This window comes from Nipponia nippon, unplaced genomic scaffold (assembly GCF_047370975.1).
Source record: "Nipponia nippon isolate SJK-2023a ecotype South Korea unplaced genomic scaffold, ASM4737097v1 scaffold_18, whole genome shotgun sequence".
NCBI lineage: Eukaryota > Metazoa > Chordata > Aves > Pelecaniformes > Threskiornithidae > Nipponia > Nipponia nippon.
The window spans coordinates 9,190,700-9,211,635 of NW_028262334.1; the positions used below are offsets into that span (position 1 = coordinate 9,190,700).

The window sequence follows — 20,936 nt, forward strand, 5'->3', positions numbered from 1 at the left end:
TGCTGGAGTACACTCAGTGCATTCCTGAAGCACACCGACCAGCTCCCTTCCATCTGAAAACAGTCTAGTCCCCGTGATCGGAGGTTGCCCTGAAATGTGAGCCAAAGCACAGTAAACAGGGACTACCAGAAAAATCATCTAAGGGCAGTACTAACCAAACTAAGGTACTAACGTAGAGCCATCTGTAACTGAAAGGACAGTTAATTCCTCTCTGAATGGCAGCCATTCAACCGAGGCCTGACAAACATGAGATGGATAAATGCATTTGACCGAGACCGTGGCTCTCTGGTTATTTCCAGTAGCTATTCACAGCAGAGCTAAACAGGGAGAGAAAAATCCCTAGCTTTCTCATTCACCACCTTCTTGGAAGAGCACGTTCTTTTAAGGAGAAGCAAAAGCCTCAATTATTGAATACTAATTATAATGTTGTACCACAAGAAGAGACACTACTGGCCTCACATATTCTCCACTTTATTATTTAATCTATCTTAATTAATGTCTGAAAAGTGACGTGGTTTCCTCCAGCGAACAGAAGCAATCAATGTGTTTACAGTCTGCTGAGGTACGGACCAAGGCTGGCTCTGTGCCTGCGAGGGCTGGCACGTCAGATGCGATCCACTGCAACTCTTCCTCTGGCACCCGAGGCAAGCTCGGAAAGCCCCTTACTGCATTAGCAGGCACCGTCGTTTCTCAGAGGCCACAAAAAGAACAAGCTCATAAAATAAAGTTTCATAAAACCAGCTCACTTCCAGAACGTTTTACTGAGAATATTTAAGCATATAATGATTATCAAGAGCGTGCTGAAGTCCCATTAATTCAGAACAAGTCAAATGAGGACTAAATATGCTTCTAAGTGCTCACATAAAGGCCAGCTGATACATTCGTTTAAATTCTTTCTTAAGTTACTATTAGATAATTGTAATTGCAGAGACCAAGCATACAGTAGCATCATTACATTTCATATTAATTTTCATAGATAATAATTTATGCAGAATACATTCTTTTCATAACAATTACTTCTATGCTACTCAAAATGATTTAAAGAAGTTCAAATCCCATACCTGTGTAACAATCATAGCTTCAGTGGAAGCTTTATCATCTGTGTGCAGGGTGGTTGTTCTGGTTTGGGGTTTGGTGGGGTTTTTTGGGTTTTGGTTGGTTGGTTGGTTTTGGGTGGCTTTTTGGATCAAAAGAATACATCACTGAAAGCCGTTTCCAACTCAAACTCTTCAGGAGAGAGATCAGGACTTCACGTGCATTTTTATAATGTTTTTAGGAAAAAAAAAAAATCAAGGCTTTGGCTGTTGAGACAAATATTTAATAATGCAACTACCAAAGTTTTAATAAGTAATGTGATCATTCAAGCTGATATTTAGTAAAGACACAAAGAAAGAAAATAAGATCAATCACAGAATGAGATGGAAATGAAACACATGCTGAAAAAGGTGCCGTTTTGGCAAAGATATTCAGAATATGGAGGTTATTTTGTTTTACTCACCTGTTAAACCTAATGCCTCCATTCAAGTCACCATCAAGTATTCTTCAACTTCGCAGTCCTACTTGCTGTCTATTTTACCTTTGTGTTGTAACCACTTTTAAAAACACACACTCTTTAGCAATACATTACAGAACTCTCTATGTAGAGTGACCTTTTTGGCATGGTTGGATGGAAGTTATATTAGAACAGCTATTCCATTCTGATGATGAATCTGAATTATCCACCAAATTCTTTGTAAATATATATTTTATATACAATTTATAAATCTAGTATATTTTTATATCTCTCTATATAATCAGTAGCTTGATCAGGCCACACAATACTTCATGTTTAGAATAAAGGTCTCAATAGAGCACCAGTAAATATTCCTGATGTAGCCCCGACATCTTAAAGCTACACTGTCCATCTTTGTCTACTTGTAAAATAGCCACTCCTTTTGCATTCAAGCTTTTGCAGATAATCTTCAGAACATCTTTCAGCGTAACGGATTTTCTTCATTGTATTTGTTCTCTACTAAATATGGCCTTCTCCTCCACTTCATTTCTCCAACTTCTGATCTGTTTTTAGTTTGTATTTGTTTTTCTCCATTTCTCTGTCTAGTACAAAGACACCACAATTTAATGCGAATCAGCAGAGAAACTGCTTTTCTCTCATTCATGTGGCATATGACTTAAACAGATTGTAATTCTTGCCTATCCTACCTAATAGGAAAGTTTACATTAAGTATTATTTTTCTCCCTCATCTATGATCCTAAGTTCAGTCCTTGCGTCTTCTGTTTTAAAAGATATGGTAATTTTGAGTACTTCGATGCTGCTTTTTCATTCAGGTTCTCAGTTCTTGATACAGGATGTTCTAGAGATAGTTACTTTATAGATTCAACATTTTCTTCACTCTGTTCACCTTAACTTACACTTCACAGCATGAGTCATCCTGATGGCTTATGTAATTCTCAGTTTATTCTATTGCCTTTCCAGTTGATTACAACACAGATTCTATTTTCACGAAGTCAAGACTATTTCCTCAATCCTCAGTAGCTGTCAACAAGACTTCTCTGCAGAAAACGAACCAGGTGAAGAACATTAGCAATGTTCTATTACATAACTCTGATATAAATCTAATTCCTAGTAGCTAATATTCCATATAAATAGGGATGCTTGCTAAGCCATAAATGTGCATTATTTAAAGTTCTTCAAGCTGAATTTGAAATGTAAGATGCTTTAAGTATTGCCTTATTACTGCTTAGTATTTCATCAATTCATTTTGAAATGACATTTCCTTACGATAATATGAAAACAGTATTCCAGGTCTTATCAATATTCTGTCTTAATACTTAGTTTGGTATATTTCATGTCTAACAATAAATATCAGTTAAGCTTTGAACATACTGAGGACCTCCAAAGGCCTAATTCATTCTTTGGTCTGTTAAGAGTGTATTTAATTACAGCTACTGATAACAGGGAGATGAGACGATTATATCCCCATCGCGACATCCAGGTGCGGCAGAACATTAAGGTAGCCTCAACTTAGCGTAACAGAGTCTCAGGTCTGCCCAAGATCCAGACTTTTCCCACAGTGAACCTGGATTCTCATCCTTCAGTAGCATTTTGTGAGGCTCTGGCTTTTCACCAAGGAAGCACTGGTTTTGCTCTTTCCTTCGCATTATCTGTACTGTATCTCTGCTGCGATTATTTCCATTTTGGGGGGGAACCTGAGCCCCTCAAAGTACTTTTAACATATATTTATCATTATACTAATTTTCAAAGTCCCCAATAATTAATAACTTCTCGTGCCACAAACATTTGATGCAGCCACCTAATTTCAAGGCCAGCAATCCAGACCAAATTTATCTTGTTGCATAGACAAGAATCGGCAGCGACAACTTTAGAGGCTTGTGAGTTAATAAAGCTTTTCTTTTCGCAGAATTTAGGAATTCCCCTATATTTCATTTGGGTTCCCACCTTAACAACGACAATGCCAGTTGCCTGTCTTCTCAAAGTGACTGTCAGTTTGAAAAGGTCACTGCTTGTAAAGCTAAAACTGGCTCTGAGATGGCTCCACCATTTTACAGGCAAGAGTATGCCAGTCCCCCTTCCTTTAAGGGCTTGCTTGGCACATTCTGGTATTAAGATTTGAAGGATCCACTCCTGTCTGCAAGGGAGAAAGCAGATGCCAAGTACCCCGAGGTCATGGCAGGAAGAGGGATGCTCAAGACATTGTTTCCGACATCCAGTATTTGAGAACCTTTCTGTTTTCTACCCGATTGTGCTGTGCTTGGAGAGGAAGAGAGCCAGGGCTAGCAAAAAGAGGACATTCGCTTTTGGGAGGGGAGGTGGTGGGCACACACTGGTTGCCAGAAGCTGGAGGGTATTTCAGAGAACTGATTACTGTGACACTTGGTCTGGGAACATTCCAGTCAATACATTCTGTTTACTAACCTGAAAAACAAAGCAAAATGCCCCAAACCTGCATTATTAGCTTTAAAGAAATATTTTCCAATTTCTTACCTGGATAAGACAAGTATAACCATGCAACAGCACAGAATTAAACACACCACCACACACAACACAAACCAAACAAAACCCCCAGAAAAATACAGCCCTCTTAAAAAGGAATTAAGTACTAGAAATAGACTGAACTTAAAAGGTCTTTCATTTCTAATACCTCATGAAAGATTTTATTCATCTTATCACGCAACGTTACAGACAAATTAACATAAACATATGCGCAAAAGTGCACAATCTATTAATGTTGACAAAGACTGGTCACCAGATCGACTTTATTCTGATTCTAGTTTTGAGCACACAGGTGAACAACAATTACGAAACAATTTTAAGCAAAAAAATATAATTGAGTTTTTACAGGTATTTTAAAATTTCTCCCACTATCATTTTGATAGAAAAAAGACAGGGAACAAAAATCTCTTGCAAATTTATGACTTTGAAAAGATGTTATATCTAAGCAAACCTAGGAAACTATTGCATGGCATTTTACTGTGTACACTTTTTTCCTTTATATCCTTTAAAACTGATATTTAAACTCCCTTTTCTTTTTAAAAAATAGTTTTATAAAAATAAAATACTGTCTTTGTTAAATTTAACTACAGTTTACTTTTCCCAGTGGAATTATATTTCCATTGCAAATATAATTAGCACACAGTAAATGATGCACTTCATGAATACCTGATCGTTTCTATGGACAAGCACCATTTGCTGATACCTGCACTGCAGTCCTGATCCTGTTTCTACTGAAGCCAATGGCAACACTCTCATAAGCTTCAAAAGAAGTTAAAAAAGCTCACTTTATTAACTATTCTGACATAATAAAAACTAACATTAGAGGTTTCGATTCTTTACCGTTCGTTTTATTTTAATTGTCAGAAAAAGCAAATCCCAGATTTAGAATTTTGATTCAAGCAAAGCAAAATACACTACTATCATCTGGTTTTACGTCTAAGCTGACTTGCTTTTCTTTTGCCTACACATAAAAATAAGAATAAGTTTTCATTATTACAGAGCTACTATAAAAACTAAAGCTTATAAATGCTTTTAGCAAGAAACGGCATGCAAGCATTTTGCTTGCCATTCAGGTAATGACTTCAAAGGTAATGTCTTGTTCAAATGTACACTGGCAATTTTTTTCTTAAGATACAAAAAAGTTTGATACGCAAACACTCAGTAAGAGCAAGCCATTGAAGCCAAGTTTTGTTTTTAAATATGCACTTGTCAAATTCAAATTTAAGAAGCTATGGCTATTTCTTTGCATCTAAAAATAACGATAACATTTTTATTCATACAAATATATGGTTTAAACAGCCATCAAAAAATAAAAAAGGGCTAACCATTTCCCACAGCTCAGAAACACAGTCTGGAAGGCTCCGAGTTTGAAACCCCGTACAACCTGACAAGACTGTATTCATCGTCTTGCAGTCAAGGTGGTCAAAAAGTCATTTATATAGTACTGAATGAACAACCTGTGACTGGTCACGCAAGCAGTCCTGCTACCTACAGCTATTTAAATACGCAAATACAAAGGAAATACCTGACTAAATGCTGCTTTAGCATCTCCTGGCAATTAGAAGTCTGGGAATGGCCTCTCACAGTATTTCACCTCAACGGCAAGTCTAATCTACTGCTTCCTCCCTTACAGGCAGGCACACACACACACACACACATGCACCTGAGAAAGCCTGAGTACAGAAGAATAGTTGCACATCTTTGTAAATAGCATCAGAAATCTTGCTACTTTGTAACAATTAATAATCAGGGGCTTTTAAAAAGAATACATTCAGCATATATAGAGAAAAAATAGCAGTGATCCATTACTAACTTAATATTCAGCATTCAAAGCAAGTCAAAACAGAACACCAGTAGCAGCAAGATAACGTAGGGTTTTAAAATATCTTGATATTAGCTAGAACCTTCTATCACCTACACTGGCACTGAATAATTGAAAAAAGTGTGCATTTAAATAGCTTTTTAATTCACAGATGTTAGAACATATGAAGCGCATCTTATTACCCAACTTTTTCAGCAATGTAAAGGCTGCAATAATGTCACCTTAAAACAAATAGCTGTTTTTACTAAAAATCTATAAGCAGTCACTCCAGGTTTTGACATATTATAACAATAAAGAAATGAAGCCAAAATTGCACATGTATAAACCAGCTGATATATGTAAACCTCATATTCAGCTTCTGTTTGCAAACAGATACTTATTCCTTACCTGCCTGCTGGGGAAGAAGAGAAGAAGAACAGTATTGCTAATTAGGCTATCAGGAAACAAGATGTTGCAATACACATGATTTTATTCCGGTCAAAGACAAGCAAGTCTGCTCCCATGATTTTTTTAGTTTCTACTGAGTAAAGCTGAACAGAGACTGAACTTAATTTCCTATCTACTCTTAAATCAAGTTTAGAAATAAGATATATTGCTGTACTATCTGTAGGAAAACAAATGTAAAGAATCCCCCCTGCTCTGCCCTCCCTAGGCAGAACATTGCACCATGGCACTGCTGAAAAGTTTAAACGCTAAAGCAGTTAATAACACAAAGATAACATACATTCGTTTAATGCACATTGGCATCAGCTATACAATCTTAAAAGCATATGTTGAAGGGAAAGCAAAGTGTGGTAAAACCTTCAGGTAGAACAATAAAAGCAGCAAGTGCTTCCCCTCCTCTGAAGTGGAAACATGTTTAACAGTCTACTTAAAACATAATTAAAAAAAAAAAAAAAGAAAAAGAAAAACTAAACACCCACAGAAAAGCAATGACTTTGTCTTGGGCAAAAATGGCCTGCCCTGGAGGCAGGGTGATATTTAAAAATTTATTTCTGATTACAAGTTGCTACTTGATGTAAAAACAGTTTCTTCTTTCGGTTTTAATCAGAGGATTTGTGAGCCTGATAGGGTATGCTACCAGTTTATTTAAACTTTTGCTTTCCTTGCTATTTTTAGCTTGTGGAGGCTGGCACAAAACATTTACTAGAGCTTAATGGCTTGTTCTCTCATTGCTTTTATTACAAACCATTCAAATGGAAAGTTGTTAAGTGTGCAGTTTGAATTCATAGGTGCTTGTTTTCCACTGGTTGACATCTGCATTGATCATGTTGCGCTCTGTGAAAGTAACCCGTCCTTCTGAATCAATGAGGATGACTGTGTTAGTCCTGAAACAACAGAAGGGTAGGGGGTTAAGCCTTGTGCCCGTTATATAAATTTGCAGGGTCCCATCCCTCATCCCCAAGGGTTTTAGCTGATATTTTTTTCTTGACCACATCATCACCACACTAGCAGGGCAGAAATCATCCCGACAAGTTCAAATAGGCCCTTCTCCCGTCACTCCACTGCTCTGATTCCCTGTTGCACTTGCAGCGACTGATACTCGGTTTATAGAGACAGATAGATCAGATTATAGAGTTTATAGAGATATAGATCAGATATAGATAGACATAGATCAGATACTCAGTGGTTTCTTTCTCAGAATACCAATTTAAAAAACTTAAACAGAAGTGAGTGTTCTCTGCTTATCAATTTACATCTCTACAGTGGAAATGCGATGGCTGACTACGCCAGAGACCAATCTGACAAAACTGTTGGCAGTCTTTTAGAGAAGGAATTCCCTACCAACAGCAACAGGGTTCACCTATAATTTTGTCCCATCGAGGATTAAACGCAAGATGCATTGCATTATTCTATTCTTCTTGCATCTTTGGTAGAACAGTCTGAGCAGAAAGTGAGAATACCTCAGTAAGAGCAGCAGCATCAGTTAGGGGAGAAGGGGAAATACCTGTTCTTTTGAACAAGAGTAATAGGTTTTTAATGTATGAAAATAGCAGCTACATATTACAATGGCATGCCTAAAGAAACCTCTAACTAGCTATACAGACTAAACTATTCTTGCTCTTGGAAGAGAAATACGTTCTGCAGTTCCTCAGATATACAAGATAATTGGGGTTTTCTGCTAAAAACACGATTTCAAAGCTTTTCATGTTTTGATAAGATCAAAATTGGAGGTGGTCAGATCTGCTACTACGCTGGGGAACCAGGAGAACTGTACTATCTTGTCTTGGACGAACTGAAGCTGTGTCACACTCCCCACCAAAGATGAACCATAATGTGTGCTTAAAATGCTCATCAGGAGCAAGTCTAAGACATCAGAATACTGAGCAAGGAAATGCCGAGCAAGGAAATACTTTACCCAATTACACTTGATTAATATCTGAACAAATTTAAAGTAGTCACTACAGAGTTAAAACTGACAGCAGCATAATTTTGGTTTGAGATGTGCTTTGATCCAGTACACATCTATTTCCAACTATGAATTTTTTACCTGGTTCCATAACCTGGGCAACGAACACATACAGCTGCATACTTGTTCAACATAGGGCGTATATAATCCTTCCCTTGGTCTTCAATCGCAGGGTCTGGTAATTGACTGAAAAAAAGTAGTAAAGTAATTAAAAAAAAATTAATTCTCCAATATTAACACATTCATTCCTCTTGAACCAAGCTGTGTTGACCAAGTGGTTGATAAATAACAATCACTTTTCAAAAAGTACAAAAGTGTGAATTGTGTTTAAAACTAAAGTACGAGGAAAACCAAAGATAAAACAGCTTGTAAGCTCTTTCCCATAGAAATTCTTCCAAGGCCTTGAACTTTTGTCTCACTTTTTCATATCTTGACAAGTTTCTCACTTTCCTTGTTATTCTTTGTCTGTCTTTCCGTATTTTAGTTTCAATTAAAACCTTAATGATCAAGTAATTTGAGGCACATCAATAAACCAGCATTTTTCCAGTTAGAATCCAGGAGTTCTTTTTGTGTCGAAGACGGACCTTTCTGCTTCCTTTGATCTTGCTTGGAATACCTGGAAAATACCTAGGACAATCCTTAAAATAAAATTTGTGAAGATGCAGCAGAGGACAAGGTGAGCTTGTGCCCAAATTTTTGACATATATTCCTATCGAAGCTTCAAAGATGTTTAGAAACATAATTTTATTATAAAGCACATCAAGCTTCATTTGTTGTAATTAAACAAGTATCAGCATCTCACAGAAGAGATGCTAAGGTCACAACGGTTACTGCAGCAACCCTACATCCCTGGCTTTCCATTCAGGTCACCAGAACATATTCTCAAATGCTAGCCGTAAATACAGCTTCCTATTTCAATAATTAAAGATTCAAATTTTTTTTAATCAAAGTCCAATTTAACTATTATAGCAGCAGGTTTTTGTGTTTGATTTTCCAGCTTCTTCCATCTTCAAGAAATAACCCCATTTCTGCCTCCTAGCACAGACCCAGTAGTACCTATAAAATAATAACAATTCAGCAGCCTATCGGCTGTACAGTGAATGTTGGGGAAGAGGGCAGAACAGACTGATGAATTCAGCCCCATTTTCAGAGCTCATCCTGATCTGCAGAGGAGACTGTGCAATTTGTTATACTGTAACTGACCTTTACATCTAACTGGGATCATTTTCTTTGTTGTTGTGGTGGTGAAGAGGACCTGTGGGCGTTTCAGGGAGAAGCAAGAATAGGCGCAATTCTAGTGTGAATAGAGCAACTAAGCTCTTCTCGCTCCTGTACTGGGCACGTGGCTGGAGCATACCACGACGTAACAGAGAAGGCACATAGCAGGGCGCTTCAGCCCCTGAGAACAGGCTTCTATCCCATACTCCACCACCAACCATTGGACCCACTTAATTCCTGTAACGCACACAAAGCGATCATAAAGTAATACACAATAAGATATTTTAAGAAAGTTCAAAGCTAGTGCGTATCCATGTGTTCATATTTATTATGAAAAGATCATTTCATCTTGAAGTGTGCTTTGGAAAGATTACAGTCTTAGTTTTAAATATTGCTTTTTGTAAGTAAATATTTCCATTTTATAGTCAGATGATTTCAGATGAGATCATACTGAATTACTGAACATTAAGGGAAGATCATTTGGACTGTATTGTCTTATACCTTTGTCTTTTTACTAGTAAAAAGTAAAGTATAACAATTTTTTGAAAAATCACTTGATCTGATATCAGATGAAAAAAGTAATTAAGACAGCTTAGCAGACTGCCCAATTACTCCTCATTGCTCAGATGTCTGACTTCTTACGTAAACATTTATTTTGACCCACTGAAAAATGCCACAGACATGAATGTTGGCATTAAAACTGACTGATAAATTTAGGAAACTGGATCTGTATACCAGAAACAGCGTTGCTTCAAAACAAATCACTCCCTAGACAGGTAAAAATCAGGCTAAACACAAAAGTTACTGGACAGTGAGCAATGACATCAATTTAGACCACAGCACCTCCTTTACCCTGCTCCACGTCTGGGCATTTAAATGCCATCAATTTCCTTTACTTGTAAACACCTAGCTTACGGGCTCAGGTCCGCTGTGTAGCCAGCAGTGAGCGCAGGAACCTTACTTCGATACTCAAACTCATCTCTTGGGAACTTCCTTAACCAGAGGACTGTGCAAATACTCCCGTATCCCCTCCCCCTCTAAAATAATTGCACTTTTGAGGAAAGCAGCTGGTTCTACTTCAAAAATAGCTTGCTTCTCCACCCTCTGTGTCTGCTCTGGGTAGCAATACAGACTAGCGAGCAGCTACTAACACAAACCTGCTCATATAAACAAGTGCTTACTCGTGTGCAGTAAGAAACTGAACCTTACCCTACAGAGAGCTGCCACAAAGCTTACAGCAAGCAACTTGCACATCCCTTGTCTTGCACTCATTACCCTTACTAAGAGAAGCGCAGTCTTTAAAAGAAAAGGGCACAGAGAAATCAGCGTACAGTCTATGAGTACTAAGACTGCAGTAATAACGTTTACTGTGTCTGCTGCTTAAAAATCAATATTGTTGAAAGTCAGTCTCTGTGGAGAGAAAGAACACTACTTTTGCCTTTCACCACCCAGCTTTAGTCAATTAATATACGGCAGAAGTTTCTTTTCTGTCAAAATAGTTTCTACATGAAATTTTTAAGCTGGTCATGTCGCGTTTTGAGGAAACTCTGGCTATCGTGTTCTTACGGCTCTTGATTATTCATCACTCTAAGAAGCTCCTGCACCAAGTCTTCTTTGGTAAGGTCTTGACTTCTCTTGACCACTTCTGTGAAAAGCTGCTTCCCATACTGAAGTTTCTTCCACGGTGTATCCAACAAAGAATTACTCAATCCATATATTCCTATGCATAAAAAAAAGCCCAAAGAACTTATTAAGCTCTGGAGCACAGAAAATGAAATTATGTACTATACAAAAAATAACTTCATAATTACCTTATCCCACACAGTCTGAGGGACAGAAACAAATGCTATCAGCAAATTCATCATGAATCTCTTATGATAATTTGCTCATTCATCCTATTGCCATTTTTCATTTTGCTTCAAAAATAAGTGAGGTCATTAAACTACGTATCAAAGGTGCATATCGTGATAAATTAAATGCAACACTCCTTCAGATAGCAAGAGTGAGTCTCCTAGGTGTGTAACTCATAATAAAATAACCTAACCATTTCTCAGCACCTCTTCTGGAGCACTACTTCTGACTGTTTTATTAGGGGGAAAAACCCAAAAAAACAACACATAACCACAAAATCCCCCAAAGCAATGCTGCTCTGAAGTGGGTGTTTTAAGTTTACTAAAATTAGCTGAATGTGAGATTTCTCAGCACTGTTATTAACACAATGTGCACTGTGGTGTGAAATCAGGTGAAATATCAAAGCCTTTTTTTGCCTCCAGAACACAACACTAATAGAAACATTAGGGTATCACATAGCCTAAGCACAAAATAACTCATAATCACGATATTGTTGAGTTTATTTCTGTAAAGCAACTTTAATCCTTCAAGCTTTACATGTCATGAAATTAATGACATCTGTAATAAGGAGGTTATGTAGCAAGTTTAAGATTTAAAAGCAGTAACAATCAAGTTAGTCCACAGTCCCTGTGGACCACTTTTAGCTGCATGGTATCTACATACTTACCAACTAATGTTTGAGGGAGGGACGGGCAGGCATCGATTTAATTGGAAAGGGTATTCTGCTGATTCACAGTTGTCATTACAGGTTTCACAAATCTGAATACAATTTAAGTGATTCCCGAGCTAATCTTTACCTGCAGGCGCACTATAGAACACACTCCCCGTTCCTAAACAGGAGACTACAGCAGGCATGCATCTTACACTAGGCTGTGCTTAAGCACTCACAGTTTTACTCTAATCCATATTTGCAGCAGTTACTTTTAACCTCTGGTTTGCTAAATTATGAAAAAGGTAGAACACAATTATACCATTTTTGCAGTCTAGTCTTTTCCAGTTTAGCTATATTAATCGTAATTTACTTGTGCCTCTGATTTTACTCTTGAAAAACACAGCAAAGAACATTTGATGGCAAGAAGGATCTTTCTCTTTAGAGGTATCCTATAGTTCTCACCACAATCCAAACGAATAAGCACAAAGATTACCAAACCTTGGCTCTCCCTAAAGGCAGCCACGTCCATAGAAAAGGAATCTGTTGTTGAAGCAGGGAGACCACAACTACTTTTGCCACAGTCTGCAGATACCTAAGATTTGGGACTCAGTTTCTCCTTACAACAAGTAGGCAGATTTTTTTTTTTTTTTAATGTTTGCATTAAAACCCGTTTTGTGCTTTTAGCTGTACAAAATCCAACAGCTGTTTCCAAGAGTTTGTGCTGTAATTGCTACAGTAACTATTTGCCTACTGGCAGCAACGTTTTGACCATTAACCTAAGCAGGCAAAATAAGCCACCGTCATTAACTGCTATCAGCCAGCTACACTGCTCAGAGCCTTCCATGTGTCCTTGTCCATTTAAACTGGCTTTCTGGTGATGAATTCTGGAGTATTGTTCTATGTAGCTGGCTGGATTTTAGGTATTTTAAATCAATCCACCTGATAAGACAGATAAAAGTGGGGGTTTGGGTGGGGTTTTTTGGTTGTTGTTGGTTTTTTTTTGTTTTTGTTTTAAAGCCAGCTCTGTCCCTAGGGGAGCACAGTCACACTATGCCCTTAACCCTGCTGGGTAAGGAGAGTCAGGGTCAAGTCCATGAACCTTTAAAGACTCCATTCCTCAAGACAGAGTCCTGTCCTTCAGCCGTGGTTACCAAAGGAGCATCCCACTCATCGCCGTGCAGGTGGCTGCACTGACATGGACAGAAGCTTTTAATGAACCAGTGATTCTTTACTGAAATTTACTAGCAAACACTCAAATGAATTTAAGGACTTTTTTTTTTTTTTTAAAGAATGCAAGAAAAAAAAAACACTTAGTGAAGACAATGCCTAAATAGCTAAATTACTAGAGCAATACAGCTACATTCTGACTCCTTTAAAATAACAAACAGTAATATTCAGACCTTTCTGAAGAAAACCTACCAGGATTTAGGAAAACAGGTTCTGGTTCTCCTTTGTTTCCATAGTAGCAAATTACATCTCCTTTGGTGGTACTGAAAAATATAAATAAGAATTCCTCCTTGAAAAACCATCAGCTTCTATATTTGATTATGCTCTAATTTCATGCAATCTTCAAACCCAGCAAGATGTTTCTCCCACTGTTACTACTATGATACCGCAGCCCAGAGATTAATTGATGAGTTCTATTACTCTCCTTCTCTCAAAATACTGTATTAGCTGTACCACTGTCAAATAGCACCATTATAATTTTTAAATATAACTGTAATAAAATTCAGCAAAACCCCAGAACTGCTGCATGGAAAGCAGCCAGGCTTAATGACAAAAGCCTGTATGGTTTTGAAGAGTTAGTTACTGGGGGGAAGGGGGCACGTCAAAACGAAATGACAGTCCATCAGAGCAAGTAACATTTTCCCATCATCTCTTTTGGATCGCTACTGCATTCTAAGAGGCTGACTACCGCAGCCCGGTTTATCTGGCAGAAGTAAATTTTTAGGCCCACTTATGGCAATGTTGCAGGGCATAGCTAGGTGCTTTAAGTGATAGATATGCATTTTCAGGCGGTTTTCAGATACTTGTAGTTACTGTTTGCAAGCTCTCTCTGTAATTGTAGGCACTGGCTTCAGCACTTGCTCTGTCTTGTGCACAGTTCAGCAGGGGATCTCGCATAACGTTCAAAGACGGCTCCCAACATTGCAAAGAACTCTCACGTGGCAGGGATCATATCAGCATATCCGAGTAGCCCAGATTTTTAAGTAGTCATACTGATACTGACAACGCAAATACCAAATCAACTGATGAGAAAAAAGAAGGCACGAAAGTCATCGATAAGCCTTGTGTGTCTTGTAGGAAATGGAGGGTGGGGAATGGATTGCCATTAGATGGCTCACTCTCAACATCCCTCAGTCCCACCAGCTGACATGAAATAGTGATTCCTCAGATTGCTACCAGTTGGTGGGTTTGGGGTTTTTTTTTGTTTGGTTGGTTGGTTGGTTTTTTAAATTTGCCAGGACACAGCCATGAGATCATACAATTCTGTGTTTCACTCTAGTGATTCACTTGTTCACAGTGGACGAGAGTATTATTCCAGTTACTAACAAATACGCTCTGACTAATTCAGCTTTTAATTTGTCCCCAAAGCTCTAGCTCCTTGGACAGCAGATAGACTTTTTGAATTAAAAAAACCCAAACAGACACAAAACTTGCAGTTAAGATTGAATTTGGATTGAGTAGCATAAAACATAATACAATAAAGAAGCCATTTCCAGCTCCTCATTTTTTCCCTAAGATGAGACATATCTGTGCCTTGATGCAAATAAGAGTATATAGAATGCAATCTCATTAATGATGCACTGGAAGTTAAATTGCTCTGCATAAGTTAGCATCCGCTACTCAAACCTTAATAACAAGCAAAACAGTCCTGATTTAGCTGTTTATATTCTTCTTAAAAAGCCATTCTGAAAGACATTCTACAGCATCTTTTGCAAGACAGCCAAATGAAGAGGGAAATATTAACTTATTAATTCTACAAGTCAGAAGAGGCAAGAGGAGGAATAAAAAAACCCCACATAAAGCAAAAATAAAACTGTCTTTCCTCCTCTGTGCACTACTCTTCCTCCTCCCAAACCCATAAGACTTTTCTGGTACCTTACAGGAAGATGTCCAAGCTTTTTTGGCATTGTTAGAAGACAGTAATTATAGCAGGTGGTATTTGTGTATTGTTGCTTTTATTATTAAATATCATATAGGAAGCTCTCAGTTATTTAATTTACAATTTATCTACTGTTAAAAGAAATGTGGCATTTTCTGAACTTTCCTCTAGTGGCTTAAAAGACATTAATGTTGAAAAGAAAAACAAAGATAAGGAAAATAAAAGATCTTGTTCAAATTCACCTTATGCTGATCTCAAGGCTCCTTACTGACCTCCCCAACTCTCCGCAGCCATCTGCCCACACCAGAATCGTGGCACCTGGCACGCTTTCGTTTCAGGAGGGCGCTGACTATTGATCACTCCTTTCCTGTTCTGGCCCTCGTTCTTACGCACTGAAGATTTTCACTAGTCTCTGCTAGCGTTCTCATATTACTTGCGAGTCAGTAAAAATATTCTTATCCATCAAATAAAAAAAGAAAGTATTAGTCAAAAGGCCATTTGGAGTATTTGCTTTGGGAATACCTAGATAGTCCATAAGAAAAGCAGCTGAAGCAAAGTAGAAGGAAGACAAGATATGACTAGAATCTTCTTTCCTTAATTTCTTGAGCTGCAAATTTCTGTTCCACTACCACAGATTAACTTGCGTAACCCATTTATGCAATCTGTTAAGAGAGTTGTATTTTCTTAACCTGAGACAAAAGGGGGGTTTAAGTTATTATTTTTAAACACATTAAGGCAGAGAAATGTAGCATTTTCAATTAATATGAGAAAGTGCTGCTGAAAAGTACAAGTGGAAGAAAAAAAAATTCTATTAGTAACAACCCGAACTTCCCTTCTTTTTCTTGAGACTCCTTCAGGTACAAACCAGTTCCAAATTAAAAGTTACATCGAAAAAAGGTAGTTTGTTCATGAGCGGGTAAACACAGCAATAAAAACAACGGCTGTTTTCACCTGACACACATTTCCTTTGTTGAATAAGCTTAAGTATTAGAAATAAATTATTGGAAGAGTGGGAGAAATCTCTAATGAAATATTCACCTATTATACTGGTTCAGCAAACTTTTTTTGCCAGCATACTTGTCTGTAGAAATATTTGTATGAGAAAAAATGAGCAACAGGTATATTTCCTGACACTACTTTTATAGTCATATATGAGAAGTCTTTGACTCTTTTTCCTATAACTAGCTCCTTCAGTTAAATTACCAAGATATTCTACTTTTAAGCTAGACGGACGCTATTACAAATTTTCTAAAATTTCAAATATAAGACTCACGCACATTCTTCCCTTAACTAGATTCTGCCACGTCTTCAAGGAGAAGGGAAAAACGTGAGATAGCCAGAGAAGTTGAGCCATACTTTATTTGGCTGCAAATACTAAGCTACATATCTGAGATGCCTGGGACCTTACAGGAATAAAAAAGGCCAGGAGTTCAAAGGATCAACAGACCTTCTATGAGGAGATCTGGGTGAATGAGCGCAGTTACTCAAAAACTGAAACCTTTGAAAACAGGACGATGTTCATCATCTTGCTCCTAGCATGTTACGGCCCTTGCAAAGCCTTATACAAACGAAGTCTAGACCCAGGCTGAAAACTGAATGGAAGTTATACCTCCTGTTTTCAAGTCCTTGTTTATTAATGTTTGGTTAGGACCAGCTGGCCATTTTAGCAATGTCAGGTCTTTCCTCGCCTTGGCGTTCTTTATAACATCTTTATGGCCAGTTAATGGTTAGCATAAAGTGATGTTAACTTGTATGATGCATGTCTATCCCAGCTGGGGTTAGACACCTTCCTACAAGCCTGGTTCTGCTTGGTACATTTCGAGTTGGCACACAGTTAGTACTAATGCTAGAAAGAATCCCTTGGCAGCTAAAAAAGGAGGGCATTGAGCTGAGCTGTCATTAATAGACCAGGCTGACTTCTTGCTCCCAGTCACATGCTAGGAGACAAGAAGTCACATACTCCTAAGAGTACACTGGCAGACTGCATTTTCCATGAACAGGGGCACAGAAAAAGCAATGTGTGAGTAAAGTATTTTAGGTCACCTGAAGTTGCTGAATTGGTGTGTTTCATGGAGCAAACTATTTATATTGTCTCTCAAAAGCAAGAAGTAGTACTTTGAAAAATATAATCCGTAATAAATATAAGTATGTGAAATCCATAATAAATATAAATATTTGAAAAATATAATCCAGTTCGAATTAATACAATACAGACAATGACTAAGCACAGGGAGAACAAATAAACCAAAGTTAAAAAACAGGAAAAAAAAGTTGGCTGCTAATGGCCTATTTTAACATTACCATGTGGGTCGTTAAAAAAAATTAAAACTACAGTAGCAATTATAAATATACTACAAGCACTTTATGTATTAAGCAAATAAAGCAAAATCATTAAGGTCATTATAGGGTTTTTCTCAGTTAAGACACCAGCAATTACACAAACTATTTTATTGGTGCACGAAATACAGGTTCAACAATTTGATAAGAGAGTATCTGCTGTAGAAGGTCTACGAAGAGAAAAGATCAGAGCAATTGTTATCACCTGCAGTCTCAAAAGACAAAGTTTTAGATGCAAAGGTAGACAAATGGCCCAAGCAAGCCCTTGAACACAGCTGTAAGACAAGTCCTGTCATAAATGAGACCACATGCTGAATAAGTAGGCACTACTGACTTCCTTTAGCAACGGCTTTTTATGTGAAAGAATATTATCATTTAGCATCTGTTCTGAGATTCTTACGACTGAGAAATTCAGTAACAAGATCCCCTGGAGTTTAACAAAAAGATGGGGAATACATACAAACTGCAGGGTCACTAATTCAGGACATCTGTATCTTATTGTTTCTACATTCCACATTCCCCCAGATGTGTGTTTTCTATTACACTTACCTCCACTGCAACACTGCTGCTGCTGTCTTCTATCAAAAGAGGACTGAAGCCTTCCAAGAGACTTCTGAAATGGGGACACTTCCAAAATCCATTTCAGTGTGCCAGTCAGCTACTCTTTCTTTTATCATTTGACTCTGCCTATTCTCTTCCTACTGTTTACAGTTACTCAGTACTGAACATAATGGCAGAAGCCAAGATGAAAAAAATCACTGTAGGCTTGATCACAGCAATAGCCTCAAAATCCTGGCCTAGACTCAGATTCTCTTCCCTCCCAGCTTTACAAATATACACACCAATTTCACTGGAGAAGTAATAAAGGCACAATTAAAGTGATGACAATAGGACCCAGCAGGCTTTTTTTTTTTTTAATCCCAGCCATAGCTGACAGCAGAAAGAGAAGACACTAAAACTACATAAAAATTATGCTCTTAGATACATCATTACGTCAAAAATGTAAGCAATAATAAATATTCCTGGAAATATTCTAGGCAGCATAAATCTCAGTAGTAATAGATGGAAAGCCATGCAGTTTGCCAGAATTACTTCTTAATGCTGATGACATATAAGCAATGTCCTTCTGCACCCTGTCCTGCTTCAACTTCAAGGTGGCTCCAAGTCACATTCAACAAAAATATAAACAGAAAGGAAAAGCAAAAAGGAATGAGGCAGTAAAGCTCGACAGGGTGTGGTTATCACCAAGTGATCACTCCCTGGGCACTGAGCTCTAATCGTCTAACAGGGTGAATATTTCACAAACGAGGACATTGGATTCTTTTATGAATAACGTGCACATATATTTTTTGTGAAAGGAGAAGAGATGAAATTGTCAGCTTGAAACACTGAACAGTAGTTTCAACTGAGTAGTATCGTTCACAGATTAATCTTCTTTTCTTCAATGTTCATGAGCTAATCAGAAAGCTTTCTGTTATGAAGCTAAAAGCCAACAAAACACCCTCCCACCACCTATAAAGCCCAAACATTTTTGTACATATACCACTTATCACCAAATAAAATGGTGAAAATAATACTGCCGGATACTCATAGCATACCAAGTCTGCTTTAAAGCTCTACCCTTATCAGTGTCTAAACATTTCTTTGGTGTAGCCCTAAGTTTTTGAGCCAGGCAGAAGGTAACACCAGAGGGAAGAGATAAAATATAAAGGTTTTCAGAAGCTTTTTTCCTTCTCTTGACATTGGACTGTCCATCTCATTAGACTTGCAAATGACTGAGTATCTATGCAGAAATATTTCAAAGGTGGTAGTACAGACCACGTTAGAGAAGTACCTGGACACCTCATTTTCATGAGGAGGTCACAAGGAGCAGGACAGATGTACTCTGCGGAAGGTGCTATTAGGACAGACAATGCGTGAGAAGAAACGTAAGTGAGCTTACAGAACAATCGTGACAACTTGCCCATCTACGTTCTTTCCACACCAGCAGTCTGACCCTATCCCCCTTTCCACTGGAAAGGCCCCTACGTCTCATCTCGGGAGAGCAATCAAATCCCTCCCACGTAGCCTTGGCTTGATAACCATACCGGTCACACTGTTCAGGTGTTTTAGTCTTATAAGGCCCTGCACCATCAACAGTTCAATTAACTCTTCTCCCAAACACCTTTTCTTCAGTTTGCTTTTTTCACCTCCTCAATGATGTTGCCACGTAACTAAGCAACTGTAGTTTTCCATATTCAAAAAAGAAAAATATATATGCAGTCTATATATAATTTATATGTAAAACCACTTTTTAACACATACTTTGTATTATATATTTGTATATCTATTCCCCACCCTACACGTTCCAACCACATTATTTTGAGGATCTGCAGTTTCAACTGGAACTCAGTCCTAGCCACCATCACATCAAGGATAACATCTATTATTAACCAAACTTCACTCTCCAGATCAGAACATGAAGAATATATTCGAGTACATAATCTCTATTTTCAATACATTACCGAATTAGTCAATGCAGGTGAGGGCATACTTCACTACATTTCCCCTGGAGGGATTGAAAACTGCCTGTCACAGGGGAGAGCAGAAAAGTTTCCATGAAAGGCCTCCCTCCAGCTGACTTGTTTTGTAAGGGACAATTCATCTATTCCTCATGGAGAAAGAGATTCACTCCTATTACACGGGGATCTTATTGCACATAAACAATATGGGCTCTAACTGACAAGCCGTCAGATAGTCAGAACTTGCTGGGAGAGTGACAAGAAGCTGCCACTTCAGTTCGCCGTTCAGGGCAGTCTGTATTACACACTTGGCAGCATGGAACGCAAGCGAGATGCTGCCACAACAGCCCTAACGCAAGTTTGAGAGATACCCACGAAAGCCTGAGCAACTGTAGCAACTAGATTCGTTGGACATAAACACAGGTTTCCCCAAGACAGAAATGCCATCCCGATCATCAACAAAAGCAGTTCACTATTACTTTACATGTTACCACAAAGGAAGAAGGAAAACTGCTCTGAATCTTAAGCAGACATTTTCTTAGAGACCAGTCCAGCTTCTGATAACGTTACTCCTCTCTAATCAGACCTACCGATAGTGAAAATTGGAGGAGGAGCAACACTGCCTTCTTAGAAGCTAATTCTGCAGCCACACAAGACTCCAACTAGGTGCTGTTTGCCATATGCCATACCTTCAACATAAAAGTACATTTAGCATAATGGGTAAGTATGATGATAAACTGAAGGGATTAGAAAACTACAAGTGCTAACTATTTTTTCCAACACAGTATTCTTATTAAAAAAGGAAATTAATAGAGTTTAAACTGACATCATGAGATGTCACAAAGCAAACAGATTACACTGAAAGTGTCAAAACCCATGCATGTTTAAAGTAAGAGTCACACAAAGCTGTGGAAATAAACAACGAGATTTTACAACCCGTATGGTGGTTTCCAGTGCTCCTCCTCACATCACTGCACCTGTATCATCTAGCATACTGTCATCATAGTAATACAGAGAGAAGATAAGG

The 20,936-nt window shown here is 38.0% G+C and overlaps 1 protein-coding gene across 5 annotated transcripts in view; it reads right to left on the bottom strand.

Annotated features, from left to right (window-relative positions):
• Nucleotides 1-455: 455 nt before the first annotated feature.
• The window catches only part of TANGO2 (transport and golgi organization 2 homolog), a 44,757-nt gene continuing 24,276 nt past the window's right edge, over nt 456-20,936 (bottom strand). For all 5 annotated transcript variants that reach the window (XM_087754683.1, XM_087754680.1, XM_087754682.1 and 2 more), the window contains 4 exons: nt 13,385-13,455; nt 11,029-11,182; nt 8,326-8,430; nt 456-7,162 (listed from right to left, as the gene is read on the bottom strand). In XM_087754683.1, coding sequence (XP_087610809.1) covers nt 7,042-7,162; nt 8,326-8,430; nt 11,029-11,182; nt 13,385-13,455 — 451 coding nt within the window. In that variant the 3' untranslated portion in view covers nt 456-7,041. The remainder of the gene's footprint in view (nt 7,163-8,325; nt 8,431-11,028; nt 11,183-13,384; nt 13,456-20,936) is intronic.